Source organism: Stegastes partitus, unplaced genomic scaffold (genome assembly GCF_000690725.1).
Source record: "Stegastes partitus isolate 25-593 unplaced genomic scaffold, Stegastes_partitus-1.0.2 Scaffold89, whole genome shotgun sequence".
Taxonomy (NCBI): domain Eukaryota; kingdom Metazoa; phylum Chordata; class Actinopteri; family Pomacentridae; genus Stegastes; species Stegastes partitus.
Window position 1 is genome coordinate 782,086 of NW_007577820.1, and position 21,931 is coordinate 804,016.

The following is a 21,931-nucleotide window of genomic DNA, read 5'->3' on the forward strand; positions in this document are numbered from 1 at the left end:
TGTCTCTTTGTGGTTGTTTTGTATCTTTTTGTTGCCATTTTGAGTCTCTGTTGTTGTGTTGTGTCATTTTCTGGTTGTTCTGTGTCTCCTATTTTGTACTGAATAACTATCAGGTCACCAACAGCACCTGCAGGAGGTCAATATGGATTAGTTTAATTGTACAGTTTAGTATATAGCTAAAAAAAAAAAAAAAAGTAAAATATTTGTTGAATTAGAAACTGTTTTTACAACAATGCAGCTACGTGTGAGCCTGAAAATTAGATTTAATGAGCAGCAGCAACGTGTTGAATCATCAGAGTGAAACATTAACAGGACCATAGTTCAGAGCTGAAGGAAGCTTGGGTGCCGTTCCAAAAAATCAAAGATCAGTTATGAGCCTAAACACACACACACACACACACACACACCCAAACACAGGAATTTTTACAGCAGTGATGATCTGAAGGCGTAACTGCTCCTGTCAGCGTGAATGAAGGTATCTGTTGTACCTGCTGACTCAGAGACTCACCGACCAATCAGATGACAGAACAGTCAGCATCACGTCACCTGAATAAATACTGACACTGGTTTAATAAATTCCTCTGTGAAGCGTTGTCGGTTTTTAGTGTCACTTCATTTACGCAATCGTTACTTAACGGATCCATGTTTGACATGGCAGTTAAAATTTATGTTTGGATAGACAGATAGATAGATAGATAGATAGATAGATAGATAGATAGATAGATAGATAAAACTTTATTGATCCCTTTAGTAAAAACCTCAGGAAAATTGTTGAAGTCAGTCTAACATGAAAAGCACGAAGAAGACACACAAAATGACAACAAAGGTACACAAATCAACTATACACTGACACAAAACAACACAGAAAGACACAAAACAACTAGAAAATGACACAGAGGCCTTCCTCTCCCTGATCTTAACTCTTCCTGACACCTGGTGTGTTTCAGCCAATCAGGATGGAGGGGGAGGAGGATGGGGCGTGGCGAGTGCGGGAGCTGCAGGAGCAGAGGATGGCGGTCCAGAAGAAAACCTTCACCAAGTGGATGAACAGCGTGTTCTACAAGAACGGGGTGAGAACCTCAGTGAGAGCTTTAACGTCCATCGTGCTGTCAGGTGCGACTGCTGCTCTGTCAGCTGAGAGCTCCGGAAAAACCTCAGAGTATAGTAAAGAGTATGTTGTTATTCATAATGGGTCCATCTGCTCAGATAACATTCAGGTCTGATAGGGACTGCACAGTGGCTTGGTGGTCAGCACCGTCACCTCACAGCTAGAAGGTCGCTGGTTGGCGTCCCGGTGAGGACACCCGGGATCTTTCTGCGTGGAGTCTCCATGTTCTCCCCGTGCAGCGTGGGTTCTCTCCGGGTTCTCCGGCTTCCTCCCACAGTCCAGAAACATGCTGAGGTTAATTGGTGATTGTAAATTGTCCGTAGGTGTGAATGTGAGTGTGCTTGGTTGTCTGTCTCTAAGTGTAGCCCTGTGATAGACTGGTTACCTGTCCAGGTGAACCTGCCTTCACCCTGAGTCAGCTGGAATAGATTCCAGCCCCCCATGACCCTGTGAGGATAAAGGTGTAGAGATGATGGATGGATGGACTGAGTGAGTCTCAATTCAGCCAAATGAAGAACATTATGCATTATAATTAACAGACAGATGTTTCCTTATCTTCTGATTTCTTCTGATATAATTGGATCTATAGTCATCATATAAGTCAGCAAATGTCCGAGAATCACGTATGTTTAAGTTACAGTGATGACGCCCTCTGCTGGCCATAGGAATGGTTGGTGAGGAGGTCGGGGTGGATGGATGGGTGCACAAAACATGAAAACTTTTTATTTCATGAGTTTACTTTTGATCTTTTAATTAAGCGTTTTTCCTTCATAATGAGGATTCACTTTTCCAAATTTGACTTTTCACCTAAAATGTTTTATTTACGGCTTATTTACGTCAGGATTTGGACTTCCTGTCTTAAAATGTATTTTTTCATGTCACAGCTTTTTGTTCTCTGAAGTATATTTCTATTTCATAGTTCTGACTTTGACTCTGATATCTTAAAAATCCTAATTTTTAGCTTTTATCTCAAGAGTTTGACATTTAATTTCAAATATCTGACTGGTCATAACTTTACTTTACTGCTTTGGATTTTTGGCTTTTTATGTCATCATTTCGACTTTTCTCTCCCAAAATTTAGAATCACTGTCTCGGAAGTTTGACTTTTTATTTCAAGATATTTCAGTGTCTCATAGTTCGTACGATATATCTTGTGCTGTATCTTAACTTTGAATTATGCACTTAAAACCTGGAGTTTATTCCCTAACTCAGACTTATTGTCTTAAATTTTTATAATTTTATAATTTAAAGATATGAGTTCATATCTCAGTAATTAATCTTTATCTTAAACATTTTGACCTGAGACCTCCTAATTTGGACTATTCATGTCAAAATTTGGTTTTATCAGCTTAAACACATTTTCCAAACTGTGATAATGACGGTTTTCTAACAGGAACAAAATCCTTCTGGACGCCTGTATTTGGTCTCAGACAGTAAACACTGAGCAGTGATGCTGCAGCAGAAACTCTGCTGTGTTTCCATGCTGGTGTTCTGTGTGTTTGTTGTTCAATCAGTCACATGCAGGCAGATTCTTTTCTATTTTATTATCACTGTAACCAACATTGGTGCAGGTGAAGCAACGTTTTTCTGTTTCCATCCACTCAGTCTGCAGCGTTTCCTTCATGCAGAACTTTGAACAAAAACATTGTTTTCCAAAACATATTTAAAAGACAACAGTTTACCACACATTACTGCCTTTGAATAGATATTTCCGATCCATAAAAATTCAACATGTTTTATCGTTCATTGTGTTCAGAGTTTTGCTTTTCAAATTGTTAAACAGAGTTTCAGTTCTGGATTTAAAAAATGTAATTACATTTTTAAAAAGTTATTTGTGGTACGTGTCTGTAATTCAGTGTCATCTTCATTTTTTCAAAATTTGATGTCGTAGTTATGAGTATTTATCTCACAATTTTGATTTTTTTAAAAAAAAATCTCAAATACATCATTTTTACATAAAGGTTTTACTTTAGTATTGTATGATTTTGACTTTTGTTAAACTTTAGACTCATGATCTCAAAATCTGAACTGTTTGTGTCATTATTTTGACAATTTATTTGATAGTTTAGACTTTAAAATCTAAAATACTTACTTTTTTCTATTCATTTTTATTTTTATTTGTAGTTTTTTTTGGCATGATTTTGATTTATAATCTCAAAGTTTGGCCATACTATATAACATTTAAACCACTCATGTCATAATTTTGACTATTTATCTCCAAAATTTAACTTTTTAATCATAGAATTTCACATTTTACCTCAAGATTTCAAAAATATTTTGCATAATTTTGACTTAAGATCTCAAAGTTTGGACTTACTATCTCAAAATGTGAACTTTGTAATCCAAACTTTTTAGTTTATTTCAAGATTTAAACTTTGTCTCAAACTTTCAGTTTTCAGATACAGATAATAAAATATAATTTACAATTAACAACAGTTAATGCTGGACACAGTGGCAGCACAATATAAATACATGTTATTGTTGTAAAGTCTATAATGACAGTCATGAACAGTAAAGCTCATATTCTGCTGTTCAGTCTGTAATCAGTCATCCTGTGGTTATCTGTTTATGTAGACTAGCTGCTGGTGTTTTACTGTCATTTCAGAGGAACCTTTGTGTGAGTTTCAGTTTGTTGTTTGACTGTTTAGCGACAGTTTGATCTTCTGGTTGAGTCCCCTCATGTTGTTTTCAGACTTAAAGCTTTAAAAATCCTCCGTGTTCGTCCTGCAGACAGTCGGAGTCAGAAAGCAGCCGCTATAAACTCAGACTCTCTCCTCGGTCTCAGAAACCTCTGACATGGTTCTGTTCTGTTTTTGTGTCGTGATGTCAGTGTTACTGCTCCTGTTATCAGCCACATTCCTGCCTGATAAGCAGCTAATAATGAACTCTATCAGCTGCTAACACATTAAACTCTCATTAATCTCCTGATAAACGACCTCCACCTCCTCCGGCTCTCGTCGTCCCGGCCGCTCTGCAGCTCTGCCATGATTTCATGTGTTTTCTCTGATAACTGATGCCAGCTGTTGGCTGAACACCGAGTCCTGCTGCTGATCATTCCCAGAATTCTTCAGGGATTCTGCAGGATGGCAGCAGTGGAGCTGCGTTCAACCAACTGTTGCACTGTTTCAGGAGCATTTATTTATTTCATTTGCTTCATTTTTTCTGTGTGTGTCAAGTGATCAGAACATTGACAAGGAAAGGCTGCGTTCCTCCATCACAGAAGAACTGTAGAGTCCATGTTTATTATTAACACATCTGACAATTATTTTATTTAATAACTGACGTTCAGAAAATTTTGAAATGTACTAAATTACACATTTTGGTAATTTTAAGTGTCTTAGTGGTATTTCTGTTTGCCATTGAAGTCATTGTGTAGTCATGTTGCAACTGTTTGTGGTCATTTGGCATGTTGTGGTCGTGCTGTGTCTCTCTTTAGTCAGATTGTGTGCTTTGTGAGGATTTTGTGTCATTTTATGATCATTTTATATCTTTATGTGGTGATTTTGAATAATATTACATCTTTCTGGTCTTTTTGCATCCGTTTCTAGTCATTTTGTTTGTCTTTGTGATCATCTTCCATCTCTTTATGTTGTTATTTTACAGTAATTTGCATGTTTGAGGTTATTTTGCATCTCTGTGTGGTCATTTTGTCTCTTTTGTGTCAGGCTGTGTAGTCTTTTTGTGGTAATTTTTCTGGTTTTGTGTCTTTGAGGTCATTTTGCACCTGTTTCTAGTCATTCCTACTGTCTTTGTGGTTAACTTGTGTGCCTTTGTGGTCATTTTGCACCTCAGTGTGGTTATTTTAATGTAATTTCAGTCTCACTGTGGTCATTTTGTGGTCAGTGTATATATTTTAGTTGGTTTTGCACCTCTCTGTGGTCACTTTGTGCTCATTTTATGTCTTTGTGTTGATCCTGCGTATCACTGTAAGCTGTGGCATTTAGATTTCATTTTCATTTGAACTATAAACGTCTGAATGTGTTCACAGTTCTGGAGCTACAGTGATTAACACATTAGACTGTCGTGTTGTTGTAATTCGCCGTCCGGCCGCTGGTGGCAGCACTGAGCTGAGGCTGAGCCGCCATCTTGAATTAAGATGGCGCCAGCCGGAGTTAATGACGTTCCGTCACCGTGAACTCACCTGACCGCAGGTTCACCCGCCGAGAAAGTTACTTGAAGTGTTGCTTTTTCTCCGGTGAGTCTGATTTTTTATCGTCTTCACAGAAGCAACGTTTAGTAAAGTTAGAGTTACTGAAACTTTCGTGTTTCATCTTGAACCGGATACAGACGGAAACAGTTAATGTGGAGATTTTTATTAAACCGAACGGGATTCATAGAAACTGGGTTTTTAAATGTTGTCCGGCGACAGGTCCCGTCTTTAAAGAAACATCCCCTGAAGCACGGACGTGTCTTTAAAGACAAGTCCCGTCTTTAAAGACACGTCCGTGTTTCAGGGGATGTTTCTTTCACCTGTAAATGTCTGTCTGAGGAGAAATCAGCCCTTTAATCCAGCGTTTCCACGAACCGTTAGCTCAAAAGTTTGGCTATCATCACGGCTAAGCTAACAGCAGAGCTAATCATTCAACGGTTGTAGCGCTCTGCTAGCATGCTAAGCTAATGTGAGCTAACCGCCAAAAACATCTGCGGTTGCTTCCGTGTGTATACTCACATAATTATTTATGTTAAAAATATAAATTACTAAAACAACAGTAGCTTATTTAGCTTTTTGTCACGTCACTGTTAATTATAAAGCACTGAAAACAACAGAACCAAAGCGTTTTCCAACAGAAAAAGAAGAATAGTGTTAAATATTTACCTGACAAGGTTAAATATGAAGGTTTTAGAGTTTACAGTGATGTGTGAACACACCAGACAAGTTGAAATAAATGTTATAAAATAGAACACATGGTGATGTTATGAAATATGTTTGTGGATGATAAAATCATGTTCATCAGGTTTTCCAATAGTTAAAGTGACCTCTACAGTATTCTAGCTGGAACATTTAACATCATCTGTACTCGGTTTTTTTTTGTTTGTTTTTTTTTTAAAAAAAAGCAAAACAGCCTTAAAAGGTTTTTGTAGCCTCTCAGAAGGGTGTAGTCTTGTTCAGTTTTACAGGGAACTGGACGTTTATCTTCATTTCTGATGTTTTATGTGCCAAACTGTGAGTATAAAATGAACATTAATAGTAATAACTTTTATTATATTCAGGGTTAAACATGTTTTTCTGTTCTGTGTGATCCTTTTTTATTTTTTTATTTGGTGAACACCGTGCTATCTCTGAGGTTACAGGGATTCAGACTGTACTTAGTCATGGCTGTTGACCTGAGCCTGCCTCCTCCTTTATGACTTCACAGTGACCCGATAAAGAGACGCGTTCTGATCCCACAGCTCAGAGTTCGTCACTCTGGTGGCACAAACCCAGAATTCACCATCTAATCAGGTTTAGCGTTTCCACGAAACTTCACCGAAATCCAGTAAAGGTTTACCGCAGAGACAAAATAACGGAATAGAAACAAAACCTGTCTGCAGATAAAACGGACATGTGACTGATGTGCTGTTATTGTTCTGTTAAAGCTCCTGTCAAGGCCACAGGAAGGTAACACAGTCATTACAGTAAGATCTGGAAGCCTTAACTTCCCTTTCTGAGGATTATATCAATTATATTTTCATTATTTTAAACATTTTACCCATTATTGTTATTTTTATGAATAACCTTATTAGTAACCAATGTTGTTTCATTAGAAAATCATTACAACAAATATTCTAGCAAAATATTCAATTAAAATATATGTTCTCATTATTACATTTTTTAAGTCTTGTTGATTTTTTTTTTCTTTTCTTCATTTTTGTCTGTTATGGAGTTTATTTTATTTTATAGTCTGATTTTGGAGCCATTAGATACACAAACATAATTAGTTTACTGACAAAAAAAAAATCCCTGATATGATAATAACTAATGAAATATGGAAAATATTTTCAGGAGAGAGGCTGCAGTCAGATGTCAGGCACAAGGTTTTTTTGATTAATTTTTATCACACTTGACTGTAGAGAACAACGATTAATTGATTAGTTGTCAACTAGTAAATTCATTCTTAAATATTTTGATAACTGATTTATCTGGTAACGATTTGGGTGATTTATGTGTTTATTTTTTTAAATTCTGTAATTTGCAGCTTCCTCAATGTGAATGTTCTGTTATTTTCCTCCTCTGTGACAGAACCGAGCAGCAAAACTAGACATTTGAGAAAACTCTGGTCCACATTTATCACCACTTTTTGACATTTTAGAGATGAAATAGTTCAGTAGTTAAGATTAATCAACACAGAAGATAATTGTTTTTTGCAGCCCTTCACTGCAGAACCACTCTACTAGGAGTAAAGGTTCTGGCTGAGGTACAATATGTGATAGAAGTAAGTGAAATACACTCAAAGTGTATGTTAGACTATCACATAATATGTCATGAGATTATCATTTTGCTGCTGCGGCTGGTTGAGGTGGAGCTCATCATCTAGTAGTTTCTAACTGTCCAGAGGATTTATTCTTTTCTGACTTTTTTTAATGGACCAAGAAACTAATTGATGGTTCTCAAAAATAATTATACAGTAAAAAACATAATCATTAGTTGCAGCTTCAGCTGACGAACTGATTATTGGACTTATTTTGATAGTTTTAGGATTTGCTGTTTTTCTCAGTTTGGACTGTCGAAGGGACAGAAGCTTTTTAAAGTTCTGTGGAGGTGTGTCTGATTGGACTCCTGAGTTAATCTGCAACCTCTCTGGTCATAGGAGTCCAGGCGCCCAGAGGTCTCACACAGAGGAAATGTGAATTGTTTGGAATGTGCTTTTGGAACAAACACTCAGGTGAACTAAAGTGAGGAATTCCTCCTCTTACCTTTAAGATGCTGAACCGGGCCTCTGACCTCCAGATAGCCGGGGCGTTATGTAACAGCTGCAGGGGGAAACAGCTCCTCACTGGCTGGATGATGAAGGGACACTTTGCTCTGAACCTCCAGCCGAGGTGCTGGCATGAGATTATTTATAGTTGGCTTTTCCAGTTGTTGTTCTGTATGAGTGGGTGTTTTCTGTGTTATTAATATCCTGCTTCCACTTTTAGAAAACACTTTTAATCAAGTGCACAAAAAGAGTTATTTGTAGCTGAAGATTGACCCTCTGAGCTCCAAGCAGCAGGTTCTGGGCTGCTTCTTCTTCTTTTTTTTTTTGCTCGTCTCATGTTTCTTCACTGAGGTTCATGTTTCAACATAAAGTCCGGCAGCTCTCTGGAACCAGAACAACATGAAGGAGGAGGAGAGAGAACTCAGAGATGTCTTCTGTCAGCAGGACTCGATTAGAACAAAAAAAAAAAAGACAAATAAAAGTTGAACTTCTTTGATTATTTCTTTTACAAAAATGTAAAAACACCGGAGTCAACATGGCCAACATTTTTCCAAGTGTCCAAAAATAGAGGCTATTTAACTGTTTCCATTTTTATGTCCACAAGCTGGGCTGCTAGGTGGTTCGGTGGTTAGCACCGTCACCTCACACCGGTTGGCGTCCTGGTGAGGACACCCGGGATCTTTCTGCGTGGAGTCGCCATGTTCTCCCCGTGCAGCGTGGGTTCTCTCCGGGTTCTCCGGCTTCCTCCCACAGTCCAGAAACATGCTGAGGTTAATTGGTGATTGTAAATTGTCCGTAGGTGTGAATGTGAGTGTGCTTGGTTGTCTGTCTCTAAGTGTAGCCCTGTGATAGACTGGTGACCTGTCCAGGTGAACCTGCCTTCACCCTGAGTCAGCTGGGATAGACTCCAGCCCCCCATGACCCCAGTGAGGATTAAGGTGTAGAGATGATGGATGTCCACAAGCTCAGCGAGACACTTTTGTTGCCTGTTTATTGTTTTGTGTCTCGTCTTGGAGACAGTTTTGTCTCTTTGTGGTCATTTTGTGTGTCTTGTTTTGTTGTGTGTTCTGTCCCACTGGTGTCATTTTGTGTCTCATTGGGACACTTCTATATCCTGTCTGGTGTTTCGATTTGTGTCTCATTTTTCTTATTTTGCTTTGTGTTTATGTAGTTTGTGTCTCATTGGGGTAATTTTGTGTCTTGGTTTTGTCGTTTTGTGTCTCGTTTGTGTTGCTTCATGTTATTATTTCTCACCATTTGTTCAACAAAAATGTCTGTTCTGCAGAGTAAATGAAACTGATGGTTTTTCTTTTTGTTCTCCGTTCTCTGCAGGAGAAAGTGACGCTGACCGACGTCTACACGGAGCTGAAGACCGGAGTCGTTCTGATCCGGCTGCTGGAGCTCATCTCCAGAGAGACGCTGCCGCCGCCCAGCCGCCGCAAACTCAGAGTCCACTGTCTGGAGAACAACAGCATTGCCATCAGCTTCCTCAAAACCAAGGTAACTCACCTGTCCAGCTCAGAAAACCAGAGCCTTTCTCACCAAGTTGGCTCTTTTCTGTCAAACCTGGCAATCAAGGTCCTGCTCAGCTATTAGTGTCCTCAAAACCAAAGTAACTCACCTGCCCATGAAGCACGCTGAGCCTCCAGGTAAAGTGGAAATGATCGCCGCTGTTTTGGAAAAACAGAACTAGTAACTCTGAGCCACCTGACTAACTAGCTACATATCAATTTCCATCAGTCAGGATCCATCTGTCCATCAACATCCATCCCTTTTATAGCATCAAAAAACTAAAACAACAGGAAAACTTGGACAATCAGCAGCATCATAACAGAAAACAGATTTGGAATTTTTATCTTGACTCATGTCCCATCTGCAAACATGGAGGGGCAGGACTGGTAACCAGCCAGCACGAGGCGAAGGAGATGTTCTTGCTTCATTTCCTTTAACGTTGTCCATCTTCAGTACGATCTGTGGTAAACAGAAAAATCTGCAAATCATGTTCTTCAGTAGTGTTTTCACTTCACTCTTAGCTTATATTAGAAGCAGCAGATTGAGGACTTTATCTGTTTGATCTGCAGCATCATGAACAGTTTCTCTTCCTGTCTGCTCAGATTCGGGTGGATCTGATTGGTCCAGAGAACGTGGTGGATGGAGACCGGACGCTGATCCTGGGTCTGCTGTGGATCATCATCCTCAGGTTCCAGATCGGACCCATTAACCTGGACGAGGTGGAGAGCTGAAACCAGAGCTTTTAATCTGGACGGATGAATAATGGCGTTGATAATGAGACGACTTCTTTCCTGTCTGTCTTTCCGTCCATTTCTTTCTTAACCTTAGGCTGGAGGTGGAGGCAGCGTTGCTCATCGCTCGGCGAAGGAGGCTCTGCTGATCTGGTGTCAGAGGAAAACTGCAGGCTACAGAGGCGTCGATGTTCAGGACTTTTCCTCCAGCTGGAGGGACGGACTCGCCTTCAACGCCTTGATCCACGCCCACCGGTAAGGCAGCACGTTAAATGTCATGACCTCACCTCGGTGTACCGAGGTTTCTGTCCTCATTCTGTTGGCTCCACGTCGTTCTTTATCTCCATCCCAGTCCTGACCTCTTCGACTACCGCCGTCTCCATGGCGATGACCCCCGCCGCAACCTGGGCCACGCCTTCACGCTGGCGGAGCGAGAGTTCGGCATCATGCAGCTGCTGGACGTGGACGACATGGTGGTGGCTCACCCCGACGAGAAGTCCGTCATGACCTACGTGTCGCTGTACTACCACTACTTCTCCAAGATGAAGCAGGGCCAGACCATCCAGAAGAGGCTTGCCAAGGTCTGACACCGGGGGGCGCACTGCACCCTGTCACATGTTAACAATACAGATACAGGGTCTGAACTGACACCAGGGGGCGCACTGCGCCCTGCAAAGTTTTACCTCAATGCTATTGATATTTTCAGAGCAACAGGCCTGAACAGTTCAAATTTTACGTTTTTTCTGATTCATCGATTTATTGTTTGATCTCTCAAATACCAATAAGACAATAAGATGACAAAGTTTTTGTTCAAAGATGTTCAGTTTACTGTCAGAGGAGGAAAGAAACTACAAAATATTCACATTTAAGAAACTACAATCACAGGATTTCCATCGTTTTATCAAGAAAATAGTCAAACTGATTAATCAGAATAGTTGGTGATTAATTTACCAGTTGACCACTAATCTGTTAAGTAATGAAGCTCCACCAGAAACAAGTCTATATATTTACAGAACTGTAAAATAATGCCCTGAATAGTTTTTATTTATGTTAATGTGCAGCAGCAGATCATTTATCCAATTCATTAGGCTCCTTATAGTCGACTAGTAACTTATTAAGGCAGAGAACCTGGTTAGTTATAATACAACTGAACCTGTTTTACTTCATAGCTGATCTAAAGGCCTTGGTAACTTTTATTTCTGTCGGCTTTTTTATGACAGAAACAAGTTGACAACGTGGACTGTTGTGCCCTCTGCAGGCTGCTGCTGGTACTGCAGCAGCACTGAGCTCTAATCCAGCAGCTTCCTGCAGGCTGCTGTCTGCGTGGATTACTGCTGGATTAGACTCAGGACTGCAGGCAGAGCTGCAACACACAGAGCTGGTAGACCTCAGCGCTTCTAGTTTCTCCTCACTGTGGGCTATAAGCAGCTTTTTCTGGTCATTTTGCTTCACTGTGGGTTCATTTTTCACTCCAGAAAAAAGTCCTGCTGCTCTGTGGAAGCAGAACAACGTGAAGATAGAAAGAGAACTGAGAAATGCAGCACAGCACAGTCAGAATAACACAAATCATAAATTATGAAAAAGTTACAGTTCTTTATTTTAAAAAAACAAAAAGAAATAACCTCAAAATGTCCAACATGTAAAATATACTCGTGAGATTAAACAATCCTGAAAATAATTATTAGCTGCAGCCTGAATGTGTTTCAATTAAATAATTAAACATTTTGTCCTTAAAATGCAAGAAAATTATAAAATATCGCTCATAAAATCTTCCACTAACTCCAACGCCTTCAGATGCATTTTAAGGTCGAGAGATGCAGCGATTAATCGCTCAGCTGTCGACTGTTTTATTCATCACCCACGATTTTATATTTAATTGGTCTGAGTAATTTTTAAAGAATTCTTTGATTGCAGCTGTTCAAAGCTAAAAGAACTAATTGATTAACCTAGAAAATAATCAACAGGATAAGACTAAATGGACCGACTATGGACATTTTGTGTGTTTCTTAATGTGGGAGCGTCTTATTTTTCTTATGTTCAGGACATGCATGACGCATCTCAGTTATCAGGAGCAGCTGAAGTCGTGAGGATGAAGCAGCCGGTTGTTGCCTTTTCTATCTGGTGCAGCTCGCTGTGGGCGGAGCTACAGATGCTAAGCTAATCAGATCAGAGCGCACACACGCTGTGGAGGAAGCATTCATTCAACACTGAAACTGCTCACCTGTACCTGCCGGCTGCTTCTTCACACGGTTCATAGAAACTGAAGACGAGACAGGATTTAAGGGCAGTTGATTGTGTGTTTGTTGTTGTTGTGTTTGTTGTCAGAGCTGCAGGAGTGAAAGTGGTCGTTCACGGGTAGTAAAAGTGACTCTTCAGCTTCAGGTTCTTATCCTCACGTTTGTTAGCTTCTGGCTGCGGTTGTGAAGCTTCCTGCGTCTCTCACTTCTAGACAAATGTCTTCAGGTTTTGTAAGTCGAAGTAAAGATGTTTGTTGGTAGTAAAAATGCAAACAACCGGCTAAAAGAAGTGGATACGTTGTTTTAGTTCTTATCAATGGAAGAAGTGTTTGTACGTTAAAGTGTCACAGTGTCCAAATGCTCAGTGTTTACATCAAACTCTACTTAAACTAAACTCGATCAGGGCCATTGATCTTCTGATTCGTTGATCTGCCTGATGTTGGTCTGTGATGGTTACAGTTCTGTCTGTCGAGCAGGAGAACCAGGTATGTCCAGTGGTTTACCTGGGGTCACGTGATCATGGTTGTGTGGATCAGGTGTCAACAGTGACCGTCCAGGTGTAAACTGGAGCACCAGGTGGGATTTTAGTGGCATCTGAAGGCATCTGCAGCAGTTCCAGGTGTGTCCAGGTGTTCTTCATCCAACACCGATACCTGTAGTTGTAGCTCCAGGTGTGTTTTTACTGTGACTAATGTGTGTGGGAGCACCTGGAGCGCTTTAAACTGTTAGATACTTTTAAAACAGAGTAAACAGGTGTGTCTGAGGTTTGTCAGGTGGATTAAAGGTGTCTGATGTCAGTAAAGGTTTCAACTAGACGTCCAGGTGTGTGATGAGCTGCAGGTGTGTCAGTACGGTACCAGGATGTCATTAGGAGGGAGTCTCAGCGGACTCTGGGGGAGGAGGGAGTACAGGAGGGAGTCCAACACATTCTGCCTCAAGGTTTGTTGTTTCTGCATCTTCAGTTCAGCTCCTCATTTTTTTCGTTATGGTCACGAAATCTAAAGCGTTTAATTTTTAGATCTTCTGAGCTTTTCGAGGCTGCAGCTCTCCCCGTCTTTATGTACAGCTATCAGTTTTATGGAAGGTCTGCGTTGGTGCAAGAAATTATCAGCCAGTAATCAACTATTAAATTAACCTGCAACTGCTTTGATAATCGATCATTTTGAATTAGAATTATCTGGCTGCAGCTTCTTAAATATGAGTGTTTTCTGTTTCTTTTCGTTTTCTACGACAGAACAACTGAACAACTGACAAAACATTTGTCGATATTTTTTCCCATTCTCTGACATCTTAGATACCAAACAAGTAACCAGTTAATGCAGAAAACAGAAGGTTGACGACGTATTTTTTTGATGTATTTATGGTCCAAAGTTGTGGTTGGAATGTTGAAGACTTCAATTCCAGAATCAAGCTTTAGCACAATACAACACATTCAAAATGAACTGAATCTCTTTTTAAATTTCATCACAAACTTACTCTGATCTGATTGTAAAGGAACTCATAACGTCAGTAGGATGAGTCTGAATCTGTCGCTGAGAGAGGGTGTGAACTTTAAATAAATCCCCCTGTTTTTGTTTATAAAATGAAACTATTATTCTCTCTGATGGAGGAATCTGTCTCAGTAGATGATAACTGAATATCTTGATGAGTTGATATCATTTGTTTCTGTAGCTACGCTGGTGACGCACATCTTTATCTCGTGTCCACATTGATTTATAAACTCATTTTATGTTGTACAGTCGAGATATATATATATATATATATATAAAAGGAAACCAAAAATTGTCTTGTAACTAAAAAAAATAAAACTTAGTCTCCAATAGTTAGTAATGCAGGAATTCCTGTATTTTCATTCAATTCAATTCAATTTTGTTTGTATAGCGCAGTTTACAACATACGTCATCACATAGCGCTAAACATGGTATGGTACAGACCATACAAACGTTTACACATGTTGTCCACAGATTGTTGGTTTGCTGATGGAGCTGGACGGCATGAAGGTCCAGTATGAGAAGATGGTGTCGGATCTGCTTCACTGGATCAAAACCAAGGTCAGAAATCAGTTTTATACACCTGGAGTGAAAACAGATCAAAACATCAACAGTTGTGTCTGTTTGTACGTTAAATTCTGCATTTTTATGATCATTTTCTGGCCTGTTGACTGAAGGTGGTGCAGCTGAATGACAGAAGATTCCCCAACTCTCTGAGGGAGATGCAAACGCTGGTGACGGCGTTTAAGACCTACAGAACTGTGGAGAAACCTCCCAAATACCAGGTCAGATGACATTCACAGGACTCATCTGGTCAGCTGTAGTCTGGACTCGCTGCTCAGCCTTCTGGTTAAATGCTGTGTTTCAGGAACGTGGAGCGATCGAAGCTCACCTGTTCAGCCTGAAGACTCAGCTGGCAGCCAACAACCAGAGGGCCTACAATCCTCCAGAAGGTGAGCATGTCTGATCCGTTAGCGGTGGAAGATGAACACATGAGAAAACTGATGGTGCCTGTGCAGGGAGGAGCAGTGGACATTAAATACTGGTAATACTGCGTGTTTGTGAAGGTCAAGCCCTCAGCGACATTGAGAAGAGTTGGGTTCTGCTCGAGAGAGCCGAACATGAGCGAGAACGAGCCCTGCAGGAGGCGCTGCTCCGCCTGGAGAGCCTGGAGCAGCTGGCACAAAAGTTCAACAGGAAGGTAAGCACACCTGTCCTCACTGGTTTCCAGCTATGATGTATAAATAGTATGTTTACGTGGACACGAGTGTCTGAGTTACCCGCCGTGGGCGCTGTAGACACGATAAATACTGTGTCTGGTTACTGATGTGTGCCTGAAATATTGTGAAACGTCTGTTGACCTGCGTCAGATGTTCACATGCAGCAGCAGCCTGCTTTCTCGTTCACAGGACAGCTGGAAGGTTCAGGTTTATGCAAACTGTCTTTAAGCTAGATTCTGTGATAAACACTCTCAAGCATCATGTTTTTTCAGACTCACACTTATGTCCGTGTAAACAACGTCCGTGTGTCGTGTTTTGGCTGCTTCCACATGAATCGATTATTTAAGTCATAATATATATATATATATATATATATATATATATATAAAAATAAATCAAACACATTGCGTCTGTGTCGCTCTGTGAGCCGTTGGAGGTCAGGAGACGTGGCTTTGTGCACATTAAAATCTGAACCTGCTGGTGTTGTCCTGCCAGGCGGCTCTGAGGGAGGGATACCTGGAGGACACGCTGCGTCTGATCCGGAGGCAGGATATCCGAGGTCTGTCCACGCTGGAGGAGGCCCAGGCGGCCGGCCGGCGCCTGGAAGCTCTGTCCACCGACGCTCTGGCCAGAGAGCCTCGGTTCACGGCCCTCAGAGAAATGGCCAAGTCCATCGAGAGAGGAAACTACCACAGCAAGGAGCAGGTCATCAGAAGGTCAGAGTCAGGACCAACCAACTCTGGGTTTAGACGGAGCTCCAGAAAACTCACCAGTCGTTCAGTTTGAGTGTGCATACTGCAAAACGTATTAGTTGAATAAACCTGTAAAGAAACTGTAATAAATCTGCAGCTGGGACAGAAAAAAGCAGTAAAAATAATTATAAATCACAATAATACAGTAATTTATCGTTTATAAAATAGATTTTCTAGCCTTCATTCTACATGAGATGTATTTTTGCCTTTTTAATTATTAATGAAGGATACTTACACCACATGTGTAAAAACAGTTAAAACACATATATTAGTATATCATTATATTTACACATATATAAAATGATGATAGAAGCTGTGGGAGGTTACTTTGACTTATATCTTCACTGATGGAAACAAATTTCTTGAACTTTTTTATGGAAAGCCTCTGTGGTTGCATAAATCGTTCTCATTTAACAAACAAATCTGTTTAAAATCATAGAATCAAAACATTTTTTGTTAATTGTCACTAATTTTAAATGAATATAATAATAATTTTAATTTAAGGAAATTTAGTGGATTTTTAAATATTTTTTTGAGAATGGATCTCATAGGATGGTGTGTGTATATATGCAGCTAGTTTACATTTAACGTGGACTTTTACTTCACTGATGTTTTCTGTTTTAATCAAAAATATGGAGACATTCTGTCAAATCACAGCTCTTTTTCTTTTGCAGTGTAAGCTCCGTCTATGTCTGTATATTTTGGTATATTTGTGTGCTTGTGTTTCTCAGGGAGGAGAACATCAGCCACCGATGGAAGGACCTACTGCAGCAGCTCCAGGAGCAGAGGGTGCTGCTGGGAAATGTAGTCGAAACTCTCAGCATCCTCAGAGACATCGAGCTCGTGTCCCAGGAACTGAAAGAGCTGCAGGTGAGTTTACAGCAAAACAGCAGGTTTGGTTATCCATGAAAACACTGAGACCAGGTTTAGGTGGCTGATTCTAGTGTCAGCTGCCCTGTTTGTTGATTTTAATCCAAAACCTGCTGCTCAGTTTTAACTCCAGCTGGTGTCATCTCCTGGCGGCTCCTCCTGTAATTTATGCCTTCTTTTCCATTGAAATGTCTTCTTTCTCTGGCATTTCATCTGCTAAATGTGGAACTTGTTTTTTTATGTAAAAATGGAAGAAAATAATAATGTTCTGAAAAATCCCTGAAGCTGTTGAAAACACTGCACGTAGTGAGATTTATATGAAGATCGTCACTGGACAAGGACCATGTTCATGTTATAAATCTCTGAAGCACCATAAATTCATCTCCCTGCTCCAGTCCCAGGCGAGTTCGTCTGATCTGGGCCGGCAGCTGGCCGAGGTGGAGTCTCTCCTGCAGAAACAGGATCTCCTGGAGGCTCAGATCTTCACTCAGGGTGACGCTATCACTGCCATCAGCAGCACAGCGCTCAAGGTACAGAAGGGACGACTGTTCTGAGTTCACTGTTGGGGGAGTTTTCAGAGGGACGCTGTGGCTGATTTCTGTTTGTCTGTCCTTCAGGGGAAAGTCCGAGACGGCCAGCAGATTCAGAGCAGAGTGAGAGCTCTGGACGCTCAGTACAAATCTCTGGTGTCGCTCAGCAGCAGCAGGTTCTCTTCAGTTTTCTCTGTTAAACGGCAGATCTAACAGCAGATACAGATGTGTTGTTCCTTACACTTCCATCCGTCCGTCTGTCCTTGTCCTCCATCAGGAGGAGGCAGTTGGAGGCTCAGCTCAGACTCTTTGAGTTCTTCTACGACTGTGAGGAGCTGGAGGCCTGGCTCTACGAACGCTGGCTGAGGCTGCAGACGGCCGGACTGGGACGGGACCTCAACCACATCCAGCTGGCTCAGCACAAGCACAAGGTGAGTCTTGGAGTTTCACTCTGTTGATCTGAGACCTTAAAGATTTCTGTTATTCTGATCTATAGATGTAAGAAGTGCAGCAAGTAAAGACCACCAGCTAGAGAACAATACAGGAGTCAAACTTCAAAGAGCTTCACAGATTTTCATCATGTTTATTTCACCTCATGAAGGCACCCAGTGTCTCATATGAGGAAACTTCACAGGACGTCTCGACTCTCTGACCTCCAAAACCTGTTTGGTTTAAAAAGCTAAAATGACACCATTTATCAGCAAGAAACTGAAAACTGAAAGAAAAGCTGAATTTCCAACTTGGCGTACAGTTTGTCAGGAAGAACAACAGCATTTAAACTTCAATCACTTCATTTTCCATGTGTCTTTTAAAAATATTACAAAAATAAACCATTAGTTCTGATCAGATGATGTTAAATACTGAAGAAAAGGAGCTCCTCAGTACAACTAGGAGTTGTCAGGTGAACTGCAGGCAGTGTTTCCACGGAGCAGAGGAGACGACAAGAGACTGAGAGGAAAATGGAACGTATAAATAGAATATATGTAGAATGAAGGACCTGAAGGATCAAGGATATTAAACAGATTTGAAGGCTTGTGTTCCAACATTTATGTTTGATGTGTGACAGAATCCGGACACTTGGAGGTGACTGTAGACAAATCGGATAATAAAGTAATCTGATTACCTCCCGTCAGGTGCTGGAAGCGGAGCTCCAGGCCCAGGAGTCTCTGTACCAGGGGATCCTGGGTCGGGGTCAGGAGCTACTGTCCAAGCAGAGTCAGGAGAACCAGCGAGCCGTCCAGAAGTGGACCAGAACCCTGAAAAAGCAGTGGAGCCACCTGACCGAGGAGGCAACGTCACGCCGCAACCGGCTGCAGGCTGCCGCCACCATTAAACAGGTGAGACACGGGAGGAAGGAAGTACCGGACTTAATAAAATACCAAGCCCAGGGTCCAGTTCAGTTAGCAGCAGGCAGCATCGCTGATACGCTGTAGACACGCTGCTGTTTCAGAAGCAGAAAACTGTAGAGATAGTCTTATCACTCTGTGGCTTCAGGTTTCCAGTTGTCATGTCTAGATTATGTTTAGAGGTTTTCCCTCCTTAAACACCATTTATGTTTTCACAGTCAGCATTTCACATCACGTGATGGTCTCCCGTGTGTGTGTTTAACCCTCCAGTCGGTGTCTCGGTCTCGTTCTCCTGCTGTCTCAGGTCACAGCTGGTTTTTGATCTTCAGTCCATCGACTTGTTAACCAGCTGCTTCTCCTCTCACCAGTACTTTGCAGATGTCGCCGAGGCGAGCTCCTGGCTGGGCGACAGGAAGCCGCTGCTGACCAGCGAGGATTACGGGAAGGACGACTCGAGCACGGGGCTGCTGCTGCAGCGCCACCTGAGGCTGGAGAAGGAACTGCTGGCTTACGCCTCAGAGATAAAGAGACTGTCGGAGCATGCAAAGAGCGCAGCACAGATGACGGCTCTGACTGTGAGTCCAGACACGCTGACCTGGCTTCTGTTCGTCATAAATATTACCAGACGGGTTCATTACACAGAAATAAACACATAATAAAATAAAATCAAATTTAAAAAATATAAAATAAAATAAATGCACGCTGATGTCTGGTCGTACCTTTTCGACACATCACTGAACACACCAGAAACAGTCCACTCGTCTACTTTTCCAGTGTGTACACCCTCGATTCCTCTCCTCACGTCTTAGTTCCTCCGACTGGAGATCTGAGTGGAGGAGTCCAGGAAACAGGTACCAAAACCTCAACGTCAGTTAACTACGTTGCAGCCGTGTTCTCTGTCCTGTGTCGTAGTGCTACTTTCTGCTGCATTTAATGATCTCTGTCAGAAGAAGAGAACCGTACTCATGGTCACTTGTCGTATGTGTTGCTAATAATGTACAGATGTTGTGTTTTAACACTTTAAGTGTGAACGAGTCACAGCTAGCAAGATAAGACTTTACAAATAAAGACTGATGTATTATCATGTGATGCGTCTTCTAAACACACATTGTTGGTGCAGGTTCTCATCGTAGTTTCTATATTCCAGCCATGTCACGGTTGCAGAAATAGGATCCACCTGTGTGTATTTGCTGTGAGCTTCACCTGCAGCCTCCTCGATCCTCCAGCTGCATTCAGGAGTTGATGAAGCACCGAGACTGATTTCAGTTCACAGCTGGAGCATTTAGGAGACGAGGAGGCTGGAACGAGCCTCCCGACTGTGACCGTAGAGCTGAAGAGATGTTTCTACTCCTGTGCAGGCGGAGCCTCAGCAGACCAAGATGATCCAGTACAGTGACTCCTCCAGCGACGAGGGGGAGGGGCCAGCAGCAACGACCTCATCACCCAGAGGCCGGGGTGGGAGAGGCTTTGTGAGCTCCGCCCCTCAGAGCGAGCCGAGCAGAGCCAAGGTCCGCTTCAGATACAGCAGAGGTAACGGATGAAAGAGAAGCTATGACGGAAATCATCCCGACATTACAGCGTGTTGATGTTTTCACGCGTCTCCAACAAGGAAGGGATGCTTAAAAAAAGCTGCTGCCGGATCCAGACGTCATTTAGAAGCAGCAGCTTTCACTGCAAACTGAAACTGTTCTGAATTCTAGGGAATTAGTAGATTTTATTTATTTTATATTACACCTTCAGATACATTCTGTTCTGTCTGCTCTTTCTGTTTGATGCCACATTTCATGCTCTGCAACAAGCATTTTTGAAAATGTTAAAGTTGTCGCTGGTAGAAGAGGGTTTTTCTCTAATAGCTAATGCCTATAATTAGATGTGTAGTGAACCCCAGACAGGAATAAAACACAGACCAGGCAGCGGAAGTTTCTGTCCATTGGTTTGAACTAAATGCAGAAACGGCGACGACGTCTTTGACATCAGTTAGTTTGGCATCGACTGATTCTGTCTGTCATCAGTTTGTTTCTTTCTAGTCTTTCTGTGCTTCTTTCTAGTTTTTTGTGTCTTTATTGCTGTTTTTTGGCTCTCAGTGTGTGTTTCGAGTGATTTTGTGTGTCTTCGTGGTTGCTTGTCTCTGCGTTGGTTTTGCATCTTTTTCATCTTCATTTTGTATTTGAGTCAGTTTTAATCGCTTTAATGTGCCTCTGTGGTTATTATGCATCTAGTAGTGATCTGCTTTTGTGTCTCAGAGGTGATATTTTTTCTCTGTTTACATCAAATCAGCATCTGTTTGTGTTTAACATCTCTCCGTGATCTCTTTCTGGTCTTTTTGCGTCTCTTAGTCGCTGTTTTGTGTCTCTTTTGTCACTCTGACATGACACTCAATGGTTGATGTTCACAGGAGGTGAACGGGGGAATACAGAGACTAAACGTGCTTAAAATGGAAAATCATGAATTCGATTTCAGGCCAGTTCCTGTGGGATCGAAATGAGATCGTGACGATCGTCGGCACTGGGCCGGACGAAGACAAAGTTCTCGCTAAAGACAGTCGAGGAAACCAGCAGGTCGTCCCCAAAACCTACCTGACCCTGCTGCCGTCCGCGGTACGATCAGTAACCGTGAACTTTTAAATCAAATCAGCAATTTATAACTTTGAAATCAGCTCTCTAACCTGACCTGTGTGTAACAATCAGTCTGAATGTGGTATTAAAAACTAAAGATATCTGAATCTTTATCAGGCTGTGCAGTTTAAAGCACTTTTATTTATATTCATCTCATATTAAATGTGCTACATTTGCAAAGTTTTAATTATCAATGATTGGTAATTAGCCTTAAAGCACATAAAATAACGTTTTTTAACTTAAACATCTGTTCCACAGTTTAATGAACAGATTTCATTACTCAAACTTCTTAAAATTTAAATTTCTCCTCTTGAATGCACCTGTTCAGGCTCCGCCCCCGACCCCACCCGCCTCCACCAATGGCGTGCCAGCAAGCCCGACCAGGAAGCTGAGTCGTCCGAGGCGAAGCCGCTCGATGCGTCGCGGCACGGCGGAGATCCAAACAACGTGGCTGCCGGACGCCCAGTACCAGAGAGACACTGTGGAGAGCACACAGGCCAGTCTGGATCAGGACTACAACTCCCTGTACAACCTGGTGAAGGTGAGAGAGGGGCAGTGTGGGAAATGTAGTCCCTCAGTGCAGCAGGACGGTGGAGATCATACTTAAGAGCAGCTTGTCTCCTG

At 41.6% G+C, this 21,931-nt stretch overlaps 1 protein-coding gene across 1 annotated transcript in view; it reads left to right on the top strand.

Annotated features, from left to right (window-relative positions):
• The first annotated feature begins 956 nt into the window (after positions 1-956).
• Positions 957-21,931, top strand: part of sptbn5 (spectrin, beta, non-erythrocytic 5) — a 61,575-nt gene continuing 40,600 nt past the window's right edge. Inside the window, exons 1-19 of the mRNA XM_008277139.1 lie at positions 957-1,070; positions 9,337-9,504; positions 10,119-10,235; positions 10,345-10,502; positions 10,600-10,828; positions 14,449-14,535; positions 14,652-14,759; positions 14,843-14,927; positions 15,042-15,175; positions 15,690-15,910; positions 16,678-16,816; positions 17,212-17,346; positions 17,434-17,522; positions 17,624-17,777; positions 18,480-18,683; positions 19,061-19,271; positions 20,031-20,222; positions 21,153-21,289; positions 21,636-21,848. Of these exons, the coding sequence (XP_008275361.1) occupies positions 957-1,070; positions 9,337-9,504; positions 10,119-10,235; positions 10,345-10,502; positions 10,600-10,828; positions 14,449-14,535; positions 14,652-14,759; positions 14,843-14,927; positions 15,042-15,175; positions 15,690-15,910; positions 16,678-16,816; positions 17,212-17,346; positions 17,434-17,522; positions 17,624-17,777; positions 18,480-18,683; positions 19,061-19,271; positions 20,031-20,222; positions 21,153-21,289; positions 21,636-21,848 (2,895 nt within the window). The remainder of the gene's footprint in view (positions 1,071-9,336; positions 9,505-10,118; positions 10,236-10,344; positions 10,503-10,599; positions 10,829-14,448; positions 14,536-14,651; positions 14,760-14,842; positions 14,928-15,041; positions 15,176-15,689; positions 15,911-16,677; positions 16,817-17,211; positions 17,347-17,433; positions 17,523-17,623; positions 17,778-18,479; positions 18,684-19,060; positions 19,272-20,030; positions 20,223-21,152; positions 21,290-21,635; positions 21,849-21,931) is intronic.